This window comes from Bactrocera dorsalis, chromosome 3 (genome assembly GCF_023373825.1).
Source record: "Bactrocera dorsalis isolate Fly_Bdor chromosome 3, ASM2337382v1, whole genome shotgun sequence".
Lineage (NCBI taxonomy): Eukaryota > Metazoa > Arthropoda > Insecta > Diptera > Tephritidae > Bactrocera > Bactrocera dorsalis.
The window spans coordinates 22,976,798-23,001,631 of NC_064305.1; the positions used below are offsets into that span (position 1 = coordinate 22,976,798).

Sequence of the window (24,834 nt, forward strand, 5' to 3'; positions counted from 1 at the left end):
AAAGAAGCTAACCAATATGCAATAAACGATCTAGTCGCCGTGAAGAGAACGCAATTTGGTGGTGGTCTCAAATTAAAACCAAAATATTTGGGTCCATACCAAATTACTAAAGTCAAAGCTAATAATACCTACGATGTTAAAAAAGTTGGCGTATCCGAAGGTCCAAAACGAACGACGACTTGTGCAGAATTTATGAAGCCATGGTCAAACTTTCATAACAAAGACGACGGCGTATTCGAGGTCGAAAACAATGCAGGATGGCCGAGTTGTGGGGTTGAGCAACGCTGCGGGGTTGAGCAACACTGAAACCCTTTTTCGCATAAAGCTCGCAACTTTCGAACAACAAGCGAAAAACCAAAAAGTGCGAGGGCTAGAAAAATACTTGATGAGAAAACGCGTAGCCGTGCGCATCTGATAGACTTATCTGAAGACGACCGAAGTATATCATTTTTTAAAAGAAACTCGAACACCAATATCTTTTTGTATTTTTATAAACTAAAATATTTTACTTGTATAAACTTAAAGTTAATCGCTAATCGTTCTATTGTAATTCATCCGAGCTATGAAATAAAATTATCATCTTCCAAAGTACAAAATAGTCAAAGTTTGTAAGCGTGAGTTTTATTTAAACGGAAGAAGCCACTTCGTAAGTGCGTGGGTGCAATCCCCACATATAGAGTAAAGTAGCGATCGAAATTAGTGAGTGTATGTGCACGTATGTGACGTGTATTTTGAAAAGTGAAAGTTTTTGTGAGCACGTACATATAAACGTAGCGTGTAAGTTGAAGGTGTTATAACCTTATAGTAATACGCCAACAAACATACGTACACATATACGCACAACAATTAGAAGCACAAGTAAAGAATTTCGATAATAAATTGTTAACAAAATATGTTTTACGTTTGAATTAATGTTCGAATTGATTGATTGTTTTGCTGTCATATAACGATTTCATAACAATTAGGGTGCGTTAAAATATCCTTGTATGTTTATTTACGCGTAATTTGTCAATAATCTAAATCTCACTTAAAGCATTAAACCTAAGTTGTTTATGAATTTGTGTACATATGTAGGTTGAAATTGATCGTCGATCTATCACTATCAAAATAACTTGTATTTTATAATCATCACGCTACAATACAATTTCATTATAATTATACCTTGATAACCTATAAGTTTAAATATTTAAATTCACATTTTATATAATTGATAGGTATGTATTATAAGTATTGTAAACATGAATACAGATGCTATAGACGCGGACGCTGTCTTAAAAATGACGGTAGTGACCTTGAAGGAAAAATTAAGAAGCTTGGGGTTAGGAATAGTCGGACGTAAACATGAACTTAGGGAAAGACTGCTCCGACATTTAGGCCTGATCGACGATGGTGACGACGACGACGATGACGATGATGGTTTCCAGTCAAATCAATCCGCAATTGAATCTCCAGCTAGATCATCAGCTACACTTGTACGCACCGCACATTTTACCTTTAAAGATAGTCAGGAAAGCCTTTCAACCTTTGATGGCAATGACACGTCCGATGTAGAGAAGTGGACTGAGCAGATCGAAGAGAATGCAGAAATTGTAAATTGGAACGAGGTTCACAAATTTATATATGCGAAACAATTACTACGTGGTGCCGCTAAACTTTTTGTAAGTAGTCAAACTAGTTTGCGTAACTGGAATTCCCCGACATCTGCTCTAATCAAGGAGTTTGGTAACAAGTTGTCGGCGGCTGACGTTCATAAAGTACTGGGTAAAAGATTCAAGAAGCCAGGGGAATCATACCGTGAATATTTATATGCGTTGATGGAGATAGGCAAATCTGTACGCTTGGATGAAGGAAGTTTATTAGAATATTTTGTAGACGGCATTCCCGGTTCTAAATTCAGTAAGGCTACACTGTACCAGGCGTAAACCATAAGCGAGCTTAAAGAACAAATAGTCACTTACGAAAAGATAACACGGGACTCGAGGGATAATCATAAGAAAGTTGAAATACGTAATAGGGCCAAACAAGAAAACATTAATTCTTCGCTGCCAGCAAGAGTCGAAAATAGGTGCTTTAAATGTGGCGAATTTTCGCATGTAGCGAAAGAGTGCAAGCACAAACAATTCAAGTGTTTTAAGTGCCAACAAATGTAGCATAGGTCGTTCGAATGCAAGGCGCCAGTACAAAGCGTGAACAGGGTCACGTAAATTCAATCGGTGAAGTCTCTAAAGCTAATTTGGGCACAATTCCGATTACTTTGGCGCCGCGATCTGAAGGTACCGTTGGAAAGAGGAAGTCCTCCTGATTAAAAAATATATAGGGTTATAGGGTCCGCAAACGCTTAGTTTACGAGATATTCGACCTTAAAGTCCGAAAAATCGCAAAAATTGGACCATTTCAAGACGCTATTTCACCACATTAAACGCACTTTTTCACATTTTTCACTTCAAATTAATTAAATTACACTATTAACTTTTAAATAAAACCACATTTTACACATTTAACAGGTTTTTTACCTAAAAAATCTTTGTTTTAAAAATTACATTTTACACTTGTTTGAACCTCATTTGTTTACCAAAAATTACGACGAAATGGAGCGCTGCCATATGATGATAACGAATATGTATGGCGCGTTATCTAATTTTATGTTATTAATTGGAAAAATAAAAAGAAATTAAAATATCGATATTCTCAATATTCGAGTCAGAAAGAAAATGTGTAAAAATGAGAAATACATATTATAAAAATAATAATAATTGGAAAAATAAAAATATCGATATTCGCAATATACGAGTCTGATCGTAAATTGGCAAAAATGAGAAACGAGCGCTCGAAAAATAATATCCCTGGTCGGTCCAAAACCCCGGTGTTCAAAATTCTTCTGTGTCCAAATTCTTCTTCTTTCTGCAATAATAATTAATTATAAATTTTCCTATTATGTATTTCTCATTTTTGCCAATTTACGATCAGACTCGTATATTGCGAATATCGATAAAAAAAACGCTGTGAAACGCTAAAAAATTCTTCACTTTTGGTTTTTAAGGTGTGGCAACGCTGGTTTTCCTCGTAAATATAAACACTCTAAACTTTTCAGCCATAAATTTTATATGTGATTTTAAATTACTAAATTTGGCTGAAAAATTAAGAAATGAAAGTGAAAATCGAACTGATTTCAATGTTAAGAGTGTATATTTAATTATAGTGAAAGAAAAACGTGAAAAATTCTGTGAAACATGGAGAAATAACATGTGTTCTTAGTGCGAATTTTTGAATTTTTAAACGTGAATATTTTTAAAAATATTAGCTATTTTCACATGATTTTTGGATATTCCACCTCTATAGAAGCCCCCCTATCCGTACATACCCCATTTATACGGAAATTCGGTTTTTTTACCCCGCCGCCAAAGTAATCGGAATCGTGCCCTAATTTGAAACTTAAACAAATAAAAATTTGCAATGTCGACGCATAGGCTCTAATCGATACGGGCTGTAGTTTGTGTCTGATGAGATGTGAAACATTTAGCAAGCTGGACAAATCCATAAAGTTAACTCCAGAACAACGGCAGTTGTTTGGTATCGGTGCAGCTAAAATATCAACGATGGGTAGTTTTGAGGCCATGGTATTGATCGATAACAGCCCTGTAAACTTGACATTCCACGTCGTAGAAACAGGTGACATTAGCTACGAGGTGATCCTTGGTAATTCAATTTTTAAACATTTCGACATGATGGTTCGCGACGATGGTGTTGAATTCAAGAGAAGAGTGATTACACAGAGTAGTGATAAATCGGATGGGGCAAAAAATGACGTATCAAAGGACGATGATGCGATGACAAACATTTTCTTAAATAAATGCTTTAACATTGATTTTAAGGAAACAGATTATGATCTAAGTCATCTTAATAACCAGTTAGCAAGCACGGTAAGACAGATGATTGAACAGTATGAACCGAAGAAAGACGATAATCCACTAGTGAATATGAAAATCGTTCTCACCGACGAAGTTCCTGTTTACCAACCACCACGAAGGGTGTCATATGAAGAGCAAAAAGTGATAGAAAAACAAGTCGAACAGTGGTTAGACGAAGGCATAATACGCCCAAGCTGTTCAAGTTAAGCTTCACCTGTGGTGCTCGTGTCGAAGAAGAATGGTACAAAACGACTTTGCTGCGATTACCGTAAACTCAGTTCGAAGATCATACGGGATAATCTTCCCATGACCCTAATTGATGACGCGCTAGAGAAGCTTAGAGAAGCGAACGTATACACAACTTTGGATCTGGCCAATGGCTTCTTCCACGTACCGGTGGATGCGAATTCGCGCAAATACACGGCATTTGTTACACACAGTGGCCAGTATGAATTTCAGTATGTGCCTTTTGGTATATGGAACTCACCAGCAGTATTTTGCCGTTACATTCATGCGATTTTGAAAGATTATATAAAAGATGGCACAGTAGTTGCTTATGTGGACGGTAGCAAAACTGGCGCCCGGTTGAAAAAGTATTTTCGATAGCGATCCCTGAGTAACAAAAGTAAAAAGGAGGCATTGACGTGCCAGCCTTATCGAAAGACATAGCAGCAAGTGAAGTGAAAAGTTTAGGCCAGCGAAATAATTGTTGTGAAAAACATAAAAGCTTTAGAAGTGATAAAATACAACAATCAACAATAACAAAGCAATTTAAATAGCGTTTATTGGCGACTACCAAATTGTAATTGTAACTAAAAGCGTAGATATGTACGAAAGTAATTACACTGTGATATTCAAAAAAAAAAAAAACAAGACCAAATTCGACGGTTTACCCATATTTCGGTTCCTACGAATCGAACTGCATCATTACTTTTTTGAGTTACAATCATGGTTTCATACAAAAATTTTTGTTGAAGTTTTTCATCGAAGTGGCCCATTGTAAGAGAAAGGCACATTTTCTTCGGTCTCTTACTTTTTTAATGTTGACTTTTTTTGTAAACTTTCTTTGGCAAAGCTTCTCAGAATAAGTCCGTCTTTAAGTTCTTAGATGACTGTAAACCCCAAAATCAATGTTTTTTGTGTCCTTATAGCCAATATGTCGAAAAAACTGAAATTTAATTCATTTTTTGTTATGTTTTTTCCCTCAGGTTGCGTCGATATTTTAATTTTCCCTTTTATACTTATACATTAAGTGACATCTTGCAATAGTAAGAAACTTAAGCAAAGACCACGTTCTGAGCAAACTAACCATTAGAAAAAAACTTAACAAATTTTGTATTTTTTAAAAAAGCTTCACTAACTATGTTTGTGTGCTGTTTTATTTTATTTTTTTTGTATCTTATAAGTGTTATCAATAAGTATCATAAATTTGTACACAATATTTAAATTAAATTTAATAAGACTCATCTATCAATATCCAACACAAATCAGCAAGCAACGAGTCAAGCTTTTAAGATAATAAATAACAACAAGTAACGTTTGGAAGAAACGTTAGATGCTTTCCTAAGAGTCAAAATTTAAGCATAGATTGCAGTAGTTAATATGACTTTGACATCGCGGAAAGAACATTGTTTTAGTGCCTTGTATATTAAGAAAATAAATTAAAATGAATAAGTGTCCAATTGGCCTATCGTAGTTCTGCTACGTACTTATGTGGAAAATTTACAAGCCCTCGGAGTAGACGCAAAATATCTTCGGGAACTGCCGGCATATACAAGGAATATTTCGATTTGCCCGCTATAAGAGACGTAGATTGGGTACTAAATACCATTTGCACGCAATGCAACAACAACCTGCATAACTGGTCAAAAAGACTGTGCCTAAAAATGGGGTTCGGCATCCCAATGATTTGGATAGATCCACAAGGGCATCATACTGGTAACTGCTACGCGTGCACGAACAAATTTACAAGACTCCAAAAAAACACAGTTTACAAAAGTGTTCAATCTGCACAGCTACCAGTATCTCACTCAGAAAATGTTCCAATACCAAGACGTCCAAGTCCAACTGACAGATATATTTCGCCAACATTTTCCACCGAGCCTACAGATCTACTCTCAATGTATAACCTAACAGAAGTTGAAAGCCCATGTCATCACTTGGAGATTTCCCAAGCCCGTTTGAATACGATGGTACGACAGCTGAAATTATCGCAAAGACAAGCGATTGCCTAGCACATCATCTTCGATCGGTAAATATATTGTCTAAAGATGTGAAGGTGTATGGATACCGCAAAAGACAGGAGGAGCTTTTAGATTTCTTTGAGGTTAATGGCGACAATACTTTTTCGTATTGTAAAAATATTCCTGGTCTTATGCAATACATGAACTGTGAGTACAAACCAGAGCAATGGCGCTTGTTTATTGACTCGTCGAAAAATAGTTTAAAAGCAGGATTGATGTATGTGGATAACACAAAAAATCCGGTTCCAATTGCCATAAGCTTCAACATGGCCCCGATATAAGAAAACTTATGAACAACGCAAAATTCGGAGAACTTCTAAGGCCAAATGAAAAGTTGCCTGGAACTCCGTTATGACCGTTATAAACCATTGCTTAGGAGTGCACCGGTCTGAAGATTGGAAAAAATATGTGGATGACATGGTGGACGCTTTTGAAGAAATAGGTGTGAATATGTCCTTAAAAATTCATTTCCTTCACCATCACAAGGACCATTTGAGCAGCAAGTTCCGACTGAATCCGATGAGCATGGAGAAAGATTTCACCAAGTCGCCGCCCCCCTTGAGCATTGGTACAGCGGCAAAAAGTTTGACTCGTTGCTTGCTGATTTGTACACAATAATCATGTATCAAAGGGTAAATTAAAATATTGACGAAACGTGAGGGAAAAAACATTAAAAAAACATGGATTAAATTTCAGTTTTTTCGACATATTGGCTATAAGGACACAAAAAACATTGATTTTGGGGTTTACAGTCATCTAAGAACTTAAAGACGGACTTATTATGAGAAGCTTTGCCAGAGAAAGTTTACCAAAAAAGTCAACATTAAACAAGTTAGAGGCCGACGAAAAATGTGCCTTTCTCTAACAATGGGCCACTTTGATGAAAAACTTCAACAAAAATTTTTGTATGAAACCATGATTGTAACTCAAAAAAGTAATGATGCAGTTCGATTCGTAAGACCCGAAATAGGAAGAAACCGTCGAATTTGGTCTTGTCTTTTTTTTTTGACTATCACAATGATATTAATTAAATACTGTCATATGCAACTATGTTAACGTTTTCCTATCAGCTGGTTTGCAAGTAACAGAAAATAAATATGTTGTAAAAAATGGAATCTGACGACGAAAGTGATATAGAGTGCGAGGTTTTAATAAATATGTTTATAAATCGCCGCTCTCGTACAGGGTGGCTGATGAAAGCCGCTACCAAAAAAAAAATTAAATAACTTTTTTTCTATTTAATGAATCTGGTTAATTTTTTATTTTGCAGATTGACTTTTACATTTAACAAAAATGGATAATTGGGACACTGAAACAAGAATTTGGATTGTCCGCCGCTATCACGCACTGGAGTCCGTAGTTTCGGTTCAAAGAGAGTATAGGCGCACGTTTGGCGGCAATCCTGCGAGCAGATGGACCATAATGAGACTTGTAAACAATTTACTTAATTTCAACTGATTACGATTATTTAAAATGAATGACTATTTAGGTGGGGAGGAAGCAGAACTATTCCGAAACCGAAAAAACTACTTTTCAATTAATGTGCAAACGTTTTGTAACAGCGAACTGAACATAATGGATATCGTGGGATGGACTTCATTTGCAGGCAAATTGAAGGAAAAGTGTCGTGTTAAATGTCCGCGTTAATGTACAAAAACTTTGGTGCGAGTTAACACCCAGCCATGCATATATGATTCACTTAGCAACAAGCCAATACCACATTACGCATATAAGTTATCGCGAGAAAACGACACACCCTAAAGTTATGGCGAGGAAACGACACACCCTAATTCCCGTCGTAATAAGAGCCTACCACTCTGCACATGTCGCTAAGTTAGCACATTTTGCGTGAGAACAGTGGCCAGACTTCAAAGTAAACTAACAACATGCATGAGGCGCAAGGTCAGCAAAACGTCAGCAGAGGAGCCACAACGCACATTGGGATATCTGTGGCCGAAATTCAAAAATTTCATGTTGTCTGATTTGAATGAAAATTTCACAGTTTGTTACCAACTATCTATACATTATTTTCCCAAAGTATTAGGATTCTATCTGCATTAGTTTTTTGTCCAGAAATGCCCAAAGTTGGTGAATTTAGAGAGCATCAAAATTAGCAAAAAATTTACTCAAAAGTCAAATTATTGATACAATAAAACAACTATTGAAATTCAACTTCGTTATTATTTTTCATTTATAATATGTATCAAAGAAAAAATTTGCATCAAAATCCATTGAAAAAAATAATGCATAAAAAATTTTGTGGAACAACATAATTTGGACGTCAAAATTTCAATGTTCTTCAAATTCAAAGTGGTGCATCTTTTTAGCGCTGTCTACCGCTGTCGACATACATATACCGAATTAAAGCCCGAAGTCTCAGCTAAACGATAAAAAAAAATTCAGCTGCCCCAAATTGCCCCCCTTGAAAAAAACAATGTCAGAATGTCACGAAGATGTACAAAATTTGCTAAAAGAGACTTAATAAAAGAGAATTTAGTTGTATGGGAGGTGGGCGTAAAAGTGGGCGGATATTATTGAAATTTAACACCAACATATATAATGTCATAAAAATGCTATGTACCAAAAATCAGTGCTGTAGGTCAAAAATTAAGTTTCAGCTTATATGGGAGGTGGGCGTAAAATAAAATTTTTTAAAAAAATTTTTTTCATTTTTTTCTTGATTGGAATCCAAACCAATGATGTACCAAATGTCATTGTCCTGCGACAACTCCTTATATTTTTAGCCGCAGTATGCACTAGCAGAAACCTATGTGCAACGCGATGCGGGTTGGTGGCTTGAGCTAAGTTAGGGATAATTATAAGTTTCACTTTATACTTGACAACTAAGCCGAGATGACGGCAAATAAAGTAATTTTGAATTAAACATTACATTTGAATAATTTATACAACGTGATCAACACACAAACAAAGATCACGCCATTCTTTCGCGCATAGTCAACTAGAACACGCCATTTTACCAAATAAAGAGTTTTACTATAACCAAGAAGTCGAAACACGTGTTTTTATTCTAACCAAAGAAAATCTATACTGGTTACACCAACGTGAAGATCCATACTGGTGACCCCGACGAAGCGGCAGAACATTGTGGTTATCCCCACAAGTGAGAAATTTTCCGAAAATAAAAATATGCACAACGACGAGCAAGAGACACCGGCTCCAGAGCGACAGGCACCAATGCGGGTGGACACGCTGGACCATGGAAAAGTGAAGCTCCCAGATTTCGTTGAGGAACATACCGACCTTTGGTTCTGGCAAGTCGAGGCGGCATTTGAAGCGGCAGGTATCGTGTCCGACAAAAAACGATACTATACCATAATTGGACAACTGCCTACGCGCGTTATGTACAAACTAGCTGATTTCCGTACCAATCCACCAGCACGCAACGAAATGTACGAAAATCTCAAGGCTCGAATCATCAACGAATTTGCCGATAGCACACAAACCAAACTAACAAAACTCCTCAGCGACTTATCACTCGGTGACCGCAAACCGTCACAGTTGTTAGCCGAAATGCGGACAAGGGCCGCAGCTACACCGGTTACGGACGAGCTCCTAAAGCAGTTATGGCTCCGGAATCTGCCTGAACAAATACGCGCAATTCTATCCGCAGATGAGCACATAACATTGGTCAACGCAGCAACGATGGCCGATCGTATCATGGAGGCTACTAAAGGCAGCAACTCTTTCAACAAAGCCCTCAGCAGACAGTAAACACACACTCACAGCAAAGCGCCGGCAATGAACCTGCAAGTCAAGCAATTCTAGAAATGCAACGCCAGATCAACGCGCTCTCACGGGATCTCCGAGACATCAAATGGCCACGCCGCGACAACCAACGAAGACCAACACCTACACGATCGAGTTCACGAAGCCGCGAACACCACGACACATGCTGGTATCACTACAAATACGGGACGAGAGCTCGTAAGCGCAGGCCACCATGCAAGTTTGACCATACGGCCGGCAGCACACAGGAGGACCAAAAAAACTAGCACCCCGAGCTCAAGCCATGGGAGGCGCTTGCCAGCCCGGCCACGGCAACAATAACCTCCGCCTTTTCATAAAAAACGTTTACGACAATCAACATTTCCTCATCGACACCGGAGCAGATATATCGCGGTAATCCCAGCAACCGCAACAAACAACACTCATAAACCGACGATTACCCAGTCAATTTTCGCAGCAAATGGAACGCCAATGCAAACATTCGGACAGAAAACTCTGAAACTAAATCTCGGCCTCCGTCGCCCATTTGAATGGACATTTTGCATAGCCGACGTAAAATCGCCAATTATCGGCGCGGATTTCCTTACGCACTACGACCTGCTAGTAGACTTAAAAAACAAATTACTAATCGATAAAACGACGAGATTAAATACATACTGTATAACGCGAGCTACAGCTACCACTGGCATTAAACTTGTTACTGGTACAAACAAATATACAGAATTACTCTCAGAATTTAAGGAGCTATTCGCACCGTCACTAAATAAACGCATTGCCAAAACTACAACGTTCCACCACATCGTCACGAGCGGTCCACCAGTGAACGCAAAACCACGTCGCCTCACACCCGAAAAACTAAAAGCCGCCAAAGCGGAATTCGAATACCTGATGGCGAAGGGTATTTTCCAGCCGTCCAGATGTCAATGGGCTTCGCCACTTCATATGGCACCTAAGAAGGACAATACCTGGAGACCGTGCGAGGATTATAGAGCACTAAACGCCGTCACCGAAAAGGACAGGTACCCCATTACAAATATCCAAACATTTCATCAAGTATTTGCAGGCAAAAGCATATTTTCAACTATAGACCTAGAAAGAGCGTACCACCAGATACCCATGCATCCCGATGACATCGAAAAAACGGCCATAACAACTCCTTTCGGCTTATTCGAATTTCGATACCAAACATTTCAACGACACATCGACAGTGTGTTTCGAGGATTAGACTTTGTCGTACCATACCTAGATGACATCTGCATCGCGTCCTGCACCGAAGCTCAACATAAGCAACACCTTCGAATTGTGTTTGAGCGTTTAAAGCAAAACGGCTTAACTGTAAACGGCAATAAATGTGTTTTTGGTCAGGCAAACGTGAGGTATCTCGGTCATCTGGTCACACCCAACGGTATTTTGCCACTGCCAGAAAAAGTAGAGGCAATAAACGCGTACACGGAACCAACCATCGCAAAGGACCTACGACGTTTCATAGCAATTATCAACTTCTACCGAAGATTTATACCTGGCGCTGCACATACTCAAGATATCCTGCAAGCTCTTATTCCGGGCAACATCAAAAACGACAAACGCAAAATTCAGTGGACCGAAGAGTCGCGAAAAGCATTCAACGATTTTAAATAAAAATTAGCCAATACAACCCTGCTGGCGCATCCATAGGAAAACGCACAACTCACACTATCAGTCGATGCATCAGACAACTGTATCGGAGGCGTGCTGCACCAAATAAAAAACGACGAGGCGCAGCCCCTAGGATTTTTTTCCCACAAGTTAACAACATCTCAACGTAATTGGAGTACATACTCAAGAGAGCTTTTCGCCGTATACAAAAGCGTTAAATACTTTGCCGACCAACTCGAAGGTAGATGCTGTTCGATCTACACCGACCACAAACCAATCACTTTCGCTTTTAAACAGAAACCCGAAAAGGCAGAGCCACGACATCTCCGATACTTGCATTACATCAGCCAATTTACGACTGATATACGTTACGTAAAGGGTAAAGAAAACACAGTACCCGATTTCCTTTCACGCATCAATGTAATGCAACGCGAACCTATCGACTACGAAGTCATTGCGGCAGAACAGAATGCGGACAGTGAACTGAAATCCATTCTTCAAGGGAACGACCGCTACAGCATAATTTTGACTAAGATGCCCCTGCTCAATTCAGCACAACAGATATATTGCCATATCTCAAACAACAAATGCAAACCTTACATTCCGAAATCATGTCGCAAAACAATTTTTAACGCTACACACGACATTGCACATCCAGGTATCCGAGCGACTACCCGACTCATCAAACAAAGATTCGTCTGGCCCAACATTCACCAGGACGTTGCAACCTGGGCCAGGCAGTACATACCATGCCAAAAATTGAAAATTCAGCGGCATAATAAGACCACACCCGGATGGTACGATACCACAGAGTCACGCTTCGACCATATTAACATCGACATAGTCGGCCCACTACCGCATTCACCAGGACGTTGCAACCTGGGCCAGGCAGTACATACCATGCCAAAAATTGAAAATTCAGCGGCATAATAAGACCACACCCGGATGGTACGATACCACAGAGTCACGCTTCGACCATATTAACATCGACATAGTCGGCCCACTACCGCCTTCAAACGATTACCGATACCTACTAACGATCGTCGACAGATTTACGCGATGGCCAGAAGCAGCACCTATCAAGAACATAACGGCTGAAACTGTCGCCACCACACTCATAGAAACATGGATCGCGCGATTTGGTGTACCTTCTAAAATTACAATGGACCAGGGGCGACAATTTGAATGTCAAATTTTTAAGCAGCTCAACGAAAGACTAGGTATACGTCACCTCCGCACAACCGCATATCATGCCCAAGCCAACGGTTTAGTAGAGCGTTTTCATCGTACACTAAAAGCAGCACTAAAATGTAAAGATCGGCGAAACTGGGCAATCGAGTTACCGCTCATCATGCTTGGACTTCGATCAATATTTAAAGAGGACATAAAGGCAACACCAGCAGAATTAGTTTACGGAAAAAGCTTGCGACTGCCAGCAGATTTTTTCACCGAACCGAAGCCGTACCAAAACGAAGCAGAGTTTGTTCAAGAATTCAGACATGCAATGGAATCGATACGACCGACACAAACGGCACACCACAAAGAAAACCATTTATACAGAAGGAACTCCATCAATGTACGCAGGTCTTCGTGCGAAACGACGCAATTGGACCACCACTGCAGCAGCCGTACGACGGATCATCCGAAATATTTCACGCTGGACATCCGAAACAAAATTAGAAAAATTTCAATCGACAGGCTGAAAGCGGCATTTACCGACAATAACAACATTATCGACGAGAACGCAGGGCCTACTCCAGCTGAGATCAGCGGCCCTCAAGTAAAAACCACAACTCGCCTGGGAAGAAAAGTTCGATTCCCTAAACGTCTGTGTCTGTAAGCACACACAGACTGAAAGGGGGGCTGGTTGTGGCAGTGTAGTACGCGAACACACTTGTGGCAGTGTAGTACCCGAACACACTTGTGGCAGTGTAGTACGCGAACACACCTATCAGCCAAGGGCAGCACCATCAATTCGATGGTTTGGCAGCACTTATTATTTTATGTATCTGCATCGCAGTTAGCAGAACTGTCATTATTCTTTCGTCGTACAAAGATCACGCCATTCTTTCGCGCATAGTCAACTAGAACACGCCATTTTACCAAATAAAGAGTTTTACTATAACCAAGAAGTCGAAACACGTGTTTTTATTCTAAACAAAGAAGATCTATACTGGTTACACCAACGTGAAGATCCATACATGGAATGACATCAGTCACCAATTGACCAACAAGTAAACAAGCATGACATCATCCAAGATATCACGCCACCGGAATTAGATAATCAGAAGCCGACACGAGTTGGCTGCACTACTATAAAAGAGTGACGCGCATACAACTCTTGTCCTCAGTTTGAATTTAATCTTAGGCATAGCCAGTAATGTATTATTGTTCATTGTGTAAACATATATGTAATATATATACATATACGAGGGAGGAATCCAAGGGAAATATATATTTTTTGTATAATAACTAAATATTATTCCTTATTTGCGCATAGAAATAAGAAATTATTTATACGTTCTTAAAATAACAAAAGGTGAAATTGCGTAGGAGTTAAATTCTGTGAGATCGACATGCAGAGATCGACGATAAATCCGTTATTCCTCGCTATTTTTCGATAAAATTTTTTTATGTAAGTATCTTTCAAATGTTGTACTTTCATATAATAATAAGTAAAATAAACCTACAGCATGAATTTTTTTTAAAAAAATTCATGAAAAAAGGTCTTTTAACTGTTATTATGGAATATATTAATTAAAACACATACGCCTGGCAGTACAGTGTAAGATCAAAACCATGGCGCAATCGGAAAAGGTGAAGAGAGAAATAATTATCGTAAACTTCTTCAATGACGTGAAAAATGTTAATAATAATACAAACAAATAAATTAAGTATATAAATAAATCAAATTTGAAGCCGTAATCGGCATGTTGCACTGTTTCTTCAAGTCACATTATGGCAACTTACTTATTATTTAGTTCATTGTTGCAAAATTTCAATTGGAAAATAATGCAGGTAGTAAATTTCATATAAATATTAAATTAGATATATAAAAATTAGTGGTATAACGGAATAAGTTTAGAAAATATTATTCTCACTGAAACTCAGCGATTAAAAAATTGAATAATCTTCAGATTAGTTTTCGCATTGACTCTTCACAATTTATGGTTTGAAAATCATTCTTTCTTGACATTTTTTTATATTACAATTTTATCGATATCTACACATAATTTTTCATATAAGCTGATACTTATTGTATATATATTTATGTACTTGTAAGAATTTAGCTCATTCAATAAAAGTTTTTTAAAGTGCGGATTCACTAAGTTATTTATACAACACTCGAAAAAATAATTCAAAGATTTTAAACAGTCAGAACGCTAGTTTCGAAAGATTTTAAAAATATACTTATAAAATATTTTTTTTAACGTTATATGCATATGTACTTAACGTTTTACAAAACTCTAGCCTCAGTTTTTGTACTTAAATTATGTTTTTTACCTAATTTGTCATCAAAACATTTTCTAAATTTTTTTTTTTAATTTTAAGTAATATTTTTTAATTTTGTTTTCTTCCGTCGCTTTCTAAATACTTATATCTATCGTTACCTTATGCTTGTTGATTTTATTTGTAGATGTATGTGATATAGTTGATATTCATTAAGGCATGTTATTTACTAAAATTTCCACATTGTAGGTTATGGTGAATTTATCTCGTAGGGTTGTATTCACACTTGTACACTCAGTAAATCTGAAATATAAAATATAATTTAATTGCAAAAATAAAATATACAACATAGAAAATAAATTACAATATATTGTTATTTTTCGGAATTGTTAAAAAAAAATATACATCGGGACCAAAAAGCACCTGGAAATTGTAATTAAATTTCCCGGGTAAATGATATTTCAAAAAAAAATCTATTTTGCTAAGTTGGTAGGACTATCTTTAATTACTATGCGCGAACTGTCTCCCAGTTTGTTTATGGCAATTAAGTCGGTACACCTCAGAAGTCCGTTGCGATTTTTAAAATGAATATAAATATCCGACAAAAAATTTGTTTCAAATTTTGTAATTCTAATCACATGTCGCGTGGAGAATTGTTGAGAATGTTGGAAAACGCTTACGGTGATTCAAAAACCAAAGACCCATGACTGGTACAAGGACTTAAAAAACTGTCGGGAGATCGTTGAAGACATGCTTCGTTCTGGAAGACCTTCCTCCTCTTCAACTGTTGAAAATATTAAAAAGTGAAGGATATGGTGCATGAAAACGCGTTTTTACTCGTCTCATCCCGATAAAGCTGAATTTTTTTTCAATAAGAGTGCAATTGTGATCGAATTTAAAGCCAAAAACGCAATGAATACCATCGATCAACCACCGTATTCACCAGGTTTGGCTCCGTTTGATTTTTTTCTTGTTCCTAAAACTGAAATTGCCGTTCCGTGTAACTTGTTTCCAGTCGATCGAAGAGATAAAACAAAATTCGCTGAAGGAGTTGAAGGCCATCCCAAAAAGTGCTTATGAAAAGTGTTTCGAAAACTGAAAAAATCGTTGGCAAAAGTGTATTGCATTTGGTGGGGATTACTTTGAAGGCGACAAAATAATTATTGATGAAAAATTAAATATTTTGCGTTTTATTAACAGTTTCCATGTACTTTTTTTGTCAAAAAATATACTGCGTTTTATAAAGTCTCCTACGTTTTCTTTTGGATGTAACAAACATCATGGCAAACTTAATATATCTTTTTCAGGGTATAAAATATAATCGACTTCGATTTGAAACTTATTATTTATTGGAAATTCTAATTCATTTTTAATTTATGAACTGTACAATTAAAAACTAGAACGGCAAGATTTTTTATTGACACTATTTTGGCATGTAAAAATATGAATTGTTCAAAAATTGTAATAAATATTATTTTGCATTAATAAATTAATTTAGTTAAATTAAGAAACAAAGTCGTCCATATTTATATAATATATTTTGTGTAAAATAAACTAGTATGCACTTACCATTTTCGATAGTTCTTAGGCGCTGTTTATATTTATGATGGAGTTCCTGAAGGATTCATGTCTATGATCGTTATAACGGTGTTCTGCACTTCATTATTAAGTTAATCCTTAGAAAATTTTTCGAGCTTCGGGAGTTTACTAGTGTCTTCTATATTCAGCTTTTGAAATTTTTTCTATAGTTTTATGATTTAAAGCACGAAACAGTAATAGCAGCGGACGGTGTCGGAAAACTTTATAAAGTATTATGTAGCGCAGCACAAATCTTCGTGCTTTTCTCCAGGAAAATATTTTTATTTTTTTTGTTTATGATGTGAAGGATCCCCGGTTACCAGGTATAGGTAACCGGAACGAATTAGAACTATAACAGACCGAGGGTTATTGAGCTCGTTTACGGGAAAGCAAGAAGGCTTAGCCTTTATCTTAAGTTTGTTTCAAGAAAGCCGGGTCTTTAAAATGAAAACGACTTCCATTTATAACCCAAAGGCACTCTTACTTTAGCAGTATCGCTCACATAACTGTATTTTTTGGTTTAACGTGACCAAAGTGATCTCTGTTATGTATCGATTAAATACCATAGCAGGATTCCACAAATGTTTCATTTGAATATAAGTGAAGCGAGTAAGCTGTAGTCATAGCCAAATAAAAAACTGCCACTCTTCAATTATTATTAGTACGTAACATCAATAATATAATTGTTTGCCTTTTTGCCTTCTTTTGCGTCGATTGTCTCAATGGATGCATCATATATAAAGGTGTATGACATAGTTTCCATTTCATTCATCTGATGGCATTATGTCTCCAATAGTGTGTAACGAAGTATATTTAGTGGACTACAACAACACTAATAATATTAATGATCTTTAACATAGCTTTTGTGCTTTCGACCCTTGGTCACTGCAGCCGGCAAATCGGTATAGGTTTCCTGTGTGTGTGGTTATGACCGAAGGAATTACGCCAAGAGTATTTCACAAATTATATTTAGCGCCTTGCCTTGCAACAAATTATAATATTTTGTGGATTTTTCGTAACGATGCCAAGTCGATTTTCAAAAAACAAAATATAATAATATTTTTACTGCTCTCTATTAGAGCTGTGCATTTTTTATGTTCGCTTGATTCGATCCGTGTCAAGCAGGTTGCGGCTTGCTGTGAATCCGCATGCTGTTAAGAGTCGCAAATATAGTAACATTCGCTAGAAACTATTTGAGAAATATAGGCCTTAAGAGAAAACACATATCTTTACTGGTATCCATTACGTTTGTGTTTCTCTCTCTCGTCATCTAGTTAGTGTCCATTTCTTAAGAGTTCTCACGGCACAGATCGGTAGTAGTCAAATTAATATTACTGTTATATTTCTTTTAAATATTTTGATATTTTTTTATGGTCCATATGGCAGCCTCGATTAGCTGCAGGGCCAAAATCTTCAAACATTTTTGGATGCTTTTTGAGTTTCTAATTTTTTCCTTGTGATTTAGTAATCTTTTAAAAATCGCCAGAGCCTCGTCTGCTATATACAATAACAAGATTCACCGCGCGTAGGTGAGGTTGACATTTGGATTGGATAGGCTATGTATTGCGCGTCACAATCCCTTGAATCTCAATAGAAAAAAACAAAGAAACAAACAAATTTAACATTAATAGATAAGTACGTGTAATAGCATTCCCAAATGTATGTATGTAATCAATGTAGTGATACAAAGCTTAAAACTGTAAGAGAGAAACGCTATTTCGATAACCGAGTTCATTGAGGGAAGCTTTACAATAAAAAACGACTGACGCATTGTAACCGCGCAAGCTTCTGTGCCGATGAAACTATTGAAAATTAGAATTGAATTCCTCGTCAGGTCTTTTGAAGAAGAAATTAGTATTTTGTTTGGATGTTTAGTGCATTTGAACAAACTATTGTATAGTGAAATTTAAAACGTATTCTTGTAGTAAATTGAACGATCTAAAAAAAATGTTAATACGATTTTTTTCGAGGTCGACTCATTTATGGGGTTACATGGGTTTCTTCTGGTAAAAATAGCTTTTTCCACAATTTTTTCTCATAAAAATTAAATATTTTATTAGATTTTTTATTGTTACAAACATACACTATTGACAAAGAAATTCTGAAATTTTTGGAAAAAAAATATTTTAAACTCGGCCATTTTCAGTGAACCCTCGGAAAAAAGATACGCCCGCGTAGGCAGGATAACTCCTTACAGGATCATCTAAAGTAAAAAAAATACGTGTTTTAGTTGAAACCTTAACTTAGAACTTGGACAAAGGAAAAAACTGAAATGTGGATTTTTAGTAGACATTTTTACAAAATAAAAATGAAAATTTCACGATATTTTTTCAAATAGTTTAAACGAAAAAAAAAACCTTCGTTCATGTCTTTGAGAATTGTATCTCAAAGACCTGTGTAAAATTTCATGAAGATCGGTTGAATAGTTTTCGAGAAATCTTGCCAACCGACTTTAAAAACACAGTTCGAGAAAAACGCGTTTAAAGATGGCGCACTTAGGCTAGCTAGCCTCGAAGCACAAGTTCTCAAGGCTGTATCTTCGAAACTATTACTCGGATTGAGACGTTAGGGCAATATTCTTGAGTTGTTATAGATAATAAGATAAAAGCTAAAGCGGTGGCTAAGAATTAAAAATGCATCAAATATGGAGTTCATCACACACGCTTTAAACTAGGTAAGGTCCTTCAACCGTCTAATCAATGAAGATGGCGGGAGATCACACTTGGACTGTTATGTGTCCTAGGTTTCTAACCCTTGCAAAATATAATATATATTCAACAAAAATTCAATACAAATGTGGTCCTTACATTTTAATGCTCACAATTTGCACAAAAATTCTAGTGGTTATTAAAAAAATTACAAATTCATGTTTATAGAATAATGAATACCATAAATACATTTTTGAAAAAAAAGTACACAACCATCACTTTAATTCCTATCACACCTCTACGCACTTCTTTCGGCTCACTAATATTTGGATGATTAAATTGTTTGGTCATTACAAATTTTTATCTGAATATACGTGGGTTGAATTTTTTAAATAAATTAAAACATATAATGCGAAATAATATTACCTGATTTGCAAGAACTCAAAAAGATGTGGTCTAACATTTTTTTTTGCATATTTTCGAAATTACATTTCTGTTCGGGTTTACTTTCGTTTTCGAGTAATACTGTATGTCTTCATCCTACAGATGATCCTATGCTCAGCGCACAAACTGATAAATCTACTGTCGCTGCACGCACACACAAGCGCCTATACATTATGTGCTATGTATGTGTATGTGGGAGGGAGGTGTTAAATAACAAACTACCCTGCCAACATTTGGAAGTGTCTTTTATCGCCAACGCCAAATACGTCACGCTTTAGTCACTTCTGTACGTTAAAATAAAGATAGTTGTCGCGTTCACGTGTCAAACGCTAAATGCGTCACTTTTAACTCACTTCCAGACGTTAAATTAAAGATTGTTGTCCCGTTATGCAAAAGATAAACAATGAACGCGATCACGGACGTTGAAGTCGCAGCGACTGCAAAATGAAATTAGATGAAAACAACAGAATAGAAAAGGAAGTTGTTGACATCTGGTTCATTGGTTTTGTGTCTTCTGCAGTCTGTGGTCAGTGCTAAAGTGCGATATTGTTTTTGGAACAAGTAAAATTATTTGTTTCGTGGTGTTTTAATTTGAAATATTATTGAAAATATAATTAAAATGAGCGAATTGTCAGCAAAAGCTATTAAATTGAAAAATAAAAGAGAAGCATCTAAATTAATATGCAATATTAATGAGAGCACATATAGCGGCAGTAATAAAGTGAAAAAAAAACAACAAAAAAAGAACAAATGAAAAACCAGTATCCAACGATTTACAACATTTGCACTAATAAAAAGTAATATTTCACATAAAACTATAACTATAAAGAAATCAATTAATTCTGTTTTCCTATAGATGCCTGTCATTCCAAATATTCGAACTCGACCGATATGGATATAAATAAAGTGTGTCAACAGCACATACTTCACGCCCGAGACAGAGTACAAAAAAAAAAAAAATTAATGAACTGAAAATTTAAAAAAATCTTATTTCTAATATTCACATGAATTAATTATTTAATTTTTTTGTAATACATTTTTGAATTGAAATAAATATAAAAAATTTAAAAACGGAAATTTTAACTTCCACAAGTCACTAATACGTAACTTCCATAAGGCACTAATACGTTACTTCTGAAAGTAACGTTCGCGGGGAACAACTTCTCAATAAGGAAGTGACTTCTACGATGAAAAAAATGTATCGCAGACGTTGAATTGTAACTTCTTGAAGTCACTTATAAGTGACTTTTGCGATAGAAAATGTTGGCAGGGTAAGTATAATCACTTGAAGGCGTGTGTGCGTCTGCGCTGAAAGAAATACGAAATTGTAAACTATCAGTTTTCATTTTCAAAAGTACTCAAATATATTCATATACATACATATGTATGTATGTATGGTATATAGTGCAATTGTAATGGATTTTACAGAAAAGTTTTAGGTATATATTAGTGAAGATAAAATATACACATGTATAATTAAAAAAAAAATTATATAATATATTTTCATTAATTCAATGTGTGTTTGGTTGTGCAAGGTATTCTGAAAGTAGATACACATACATATTATGCATGAAGAGTCAATTTGAAAAATACATTTAAGTTTATTAATTTGCGTTTTAAAATAATTTTCATTTTTGGCTCATATTAACTACTGATTTACTAAATATCACAGTATTTTTATTGAAAAATTGTGAGATATTGTGTTCAAGTAACTAGTTTCTGCAGACAATTTGCTTTTGTCACACTTTTTATGTATTTTCGCACACTACTGTAAATACTTACTAAGTGACAGCTCCACATTCGTCCTTGATATTCTGACTTTACCGTTCTACTTGTTCAACTTCAGCATTCACCAGCTTTGTGCTCAGCAATACGCTGCAAAGTTAAGAAGCTTAAAACTAAATATTCCGAAATTTCTTCCCATAAAGTAAATATGCGCTGCAACATTTTCAGACTCTCTCGGCTAAGCTAATAAGAACCCTGATTTTGATTCCTACTTTGGCAGTTGTACTACTTTCTTTTGGCTTATACGAGTGCGGATCCAGAAGTCATCCGTAGATTCCAAATCAAAACAATTACCACGACAGTCTGGTTCATATAACCAAAAATAATTTTCATATAACAAAGCAAACCACTAGAGAATTCGAATGAGTGACCTCGAGAAAAAAATTCTTTGAAAGATTTGTGAACTTGGAACTTGGCTGTCCGGAAATTACTCTTTGTCGGAGTTACTTTTCAGACAGAAAAGCTTCCCTATTCAGCATGGATGAGTTCATTTATTATATTTGTAACCTCATGATGGACTCTCTGCTTGGGCAGCTCGAGATATTTATTTTTAATAATATTTCGGCTTTGCTATAAGTAAGCATGTTCAATGATATTTGAACACAGTGACTTTGAGTGGTAAAATTTACGTGGCATATTTGTTGACTTCAAGGATCCTTTCAATTAACTTAGCTGGGATCGCGTGATACAAATGATTCAGATGATCCTGAAAGAAAAAATTATTGAAAAAAGACCGTTTTTTGCCCGAGGAAACCCATGTAACTAAGCTGAGAATGGGTTCATATATTTGGAACCTCATGATGGACTCTCTGCTTGGGCACCGACAGACGTTTAGAAAAAAAAAGCTAAGTGGATTTTTTATCATTAATGGAAGAATTCAAGTTTTGTATTTCCGATTTATTTGAATATATTGAGGAGCACTACTACAACCAACCCGAAGATGAGTCTATTTATACTTTGGAAACTAGTTGAACTCAACGCAATATACGTCAAGGCAAACAAGTCTCACGAAGTTTTACAGCTTCTGGCAAAATTCCTCAAATAGATAGGTTTATTATTAATTGCAAAAAGATAAAGATAGTTTCCTTTTTAGCAATAAAATAGGGTCTTTGAAATTTGTCAACCAACAAAATCAACCAGATACTTTTCGTTGTTTTATTTTGACAAAAGTTGGTGATGTTTTCAGAGAGCCTTTGGTGTCCTCAGCTGGTTTAGGTATTCTAGTATAGATGAGGACATTCAAATTATTAAAAGAGTAGATTTAAAATATAAGTATGTTTCTATTCCAAAATAAATTTATTTTAATTCCTCATAATTTTTGTTTATAATTTTACATATAAATGGATTTTTCTTTCCTCATTGACTCCTCCTCATCGGAGAGCATTAGTGCACGGTAGCGAGATGGTAAAATTACTTTATTTTACTTATATGTTTTTCATTGTAATAATTCGTATCGCTGAACCCCATTCGCAACGTATGGCCACTCAACTCCAACCTAATAAAAGTGGCAATACTGCGTTGGTACTGCAGAGCATCCTTGACACCCTTGGTAGAATACAATCTCGGCAAGAAGACATTATAAATCGGCTTTCAGCTGTAGAAAGCGCTCTAGCTGAGAAGGTATTTATTGAAATAAAATTATTATATTTTAAATGGGGTCCGTGGAGAAGGCAAAGCAGTCATTATTTAGTGACGACTTGGTGTGGCTATACAACTGCGATGGAAAAGCGGGAAAAAGGGCTTTAACTAAATTAAAAATAGTGGATATCACTCTCGGTAAATATTAATCTATTTAGATACGTTCACCTTTTTAATTATTAATATTTTATATATAGCTGCATTTGCAAGTATGCACGTGAATACAATTTCAGCTATAAGACATTTTGTTAGTTTAAGCCACAATCGCTATAAGTAAATTAGGCGTAATATAAGGAAGTAGATCTTTTTAAATTTAATTTTAAGATTTTTTTTATTATACTACTACTATTATATTAATATTAGCTAGCAATGTTTTTTATTATAATAATAATAAAATTAATTCTAAAATTAAAAATTGTATTTTTGATTTAGAAAATGGTGTTTTAAAATACTAATAAAAATTCGCCTAACATCTTAATATTTATTTAATCTTTATTTAATATAATTGGTTTTAATGTAATCATATAATATTATTGGATAAGAAATAATTAATGTTTTTCTTAAAATAATATTAATCAGGTATTAACAATGCTTTTCTTTAATTAATCTTTTTTCAGATGATAATTATTATTTTTTAATTAAATATATTGTCTAAATAACAATGTTAGCCTTAATATATTTAATTATAATAAAATTTATGTAAATATGTATGAAAAATTATAAAATTAATAATTTAAAAATTAAAAGGTTTTGTTTGAAATTTTAAGAAATTTTAAAAGTAGGAATAATTTATATTTTTACATGACACTGCTGAATGAGCGCTACAGAGATGCATAATCACATGTATACATGTAATGTTGGCAACACCCTGGCAAGCAGCAACCAACTTCAGATCTCAAGGAGTAGCGACAGTTGGCGATTACAATTGGCAAAAGACAGTTAGCGAAGAAGTTGGCAAACGCAGCTGATCATATATTTTTCAATTCATTCATTCATTTTTCAATTAATTGTAACTTAATTACAAACAACATTTTTTAATAAACATTATAATCACTTTTTACATACATACGTGTGAAGGGAAAAGTGGTTAGAACCTTCAAGTTCACCACTTTTTTCACTACTTTTGAGGGTTTGAAAACTTTTGGCTGGCAGGGTGGAAATGCAATAGATGCACACTAGCAAATGAATACAAATTCAATAACTTCAAAACGGCTAATTAGCATAAATTGTAAAGTTTATATCTTTACGCAACTTGGTATCGATTGCTTAATGTATATGTACTAAAAAATCGGTTCTAAACCGTAATATAGGATTGTGAAATTGTTTCAAATACACTGTCGTTATGGCTATACGACAACTCTATGACAACTCCAATAACTTCAAAACGGTTAATTAGCATAAGTTTGTAAAGTTTATATTTTTACGCAACTTGGTATCGATTGCTTATCATACAAGTAATACAAGTAATAAAGAGGATCCAGTTCAGAGATATAGTGGTCACCGCAAAACGACTTTTTTGAGTGTTAATACATTTTCAAATAAGTATCAAGTGTATAAAGTCATACAAGTAATAAAGAGGATCCAGTTCAGAGATATAGTGGTCACCGCAAAACGACTTTTTTGAGTGTTAATAAATCTATACAGTGGAGTCTGTGTATAGTGAACCCCCGGTATAATGAACACCTCGATATAGTGAACGCCTAAAAATTTACATTGAGTACTCTAAATAGTGAACTATCGAAAACTCGAAATAGTGAA

General features: G+C 35.5%; 1 protein-coding gene and 1 long non-coding RNA gene across 2 annotated transcripts; one reads left to right on the forward strand and one right to left on the reverse strand.

Moving 5' to 3' along the window:
* Positions 1-9,298: 9,298 nt before the first annotated feature.
* On the forward strand, positions 9,299-9,883 carry LOC125777313 (uncharacterized). The gene has a single exon (XM_049451782.1). The coding sequence runs from the start codon at positions 9,299-9,301 to the stop codon at positions 9,881-9,883; it is 585 nt and encodes a 194-aa protein (XP_049307739.1).
* A 5,099-nt stretch (positions 9,884-14,982) lies between these two features.
* LOC125777775 (uncharacterized) lies at positions 14,983-18,394 on the reverse strand. Its single transcript, XR_007422386.1, has 2 exons — positions 16,553-18,394; positions 14,983-15,286 (listed from the first exon to the last, which is right to left on the reverse strand). It is a non-coding gene; the product is annotated as an uncharacterized LOC125777775 (long non-coding RNA).
* Between the last annotated feature and the right edge of the window lie 6,440 nt (positions 18,395-24,834).

Coding starts and splice junctions, on each gene's coding strand:
- LOC125777313 (XM_049451782.1), top strand. CDS start 9,299: ATGCACAACGACGAGCAAGAGACACCGGCTCCAGAGCGACAGGCACCA.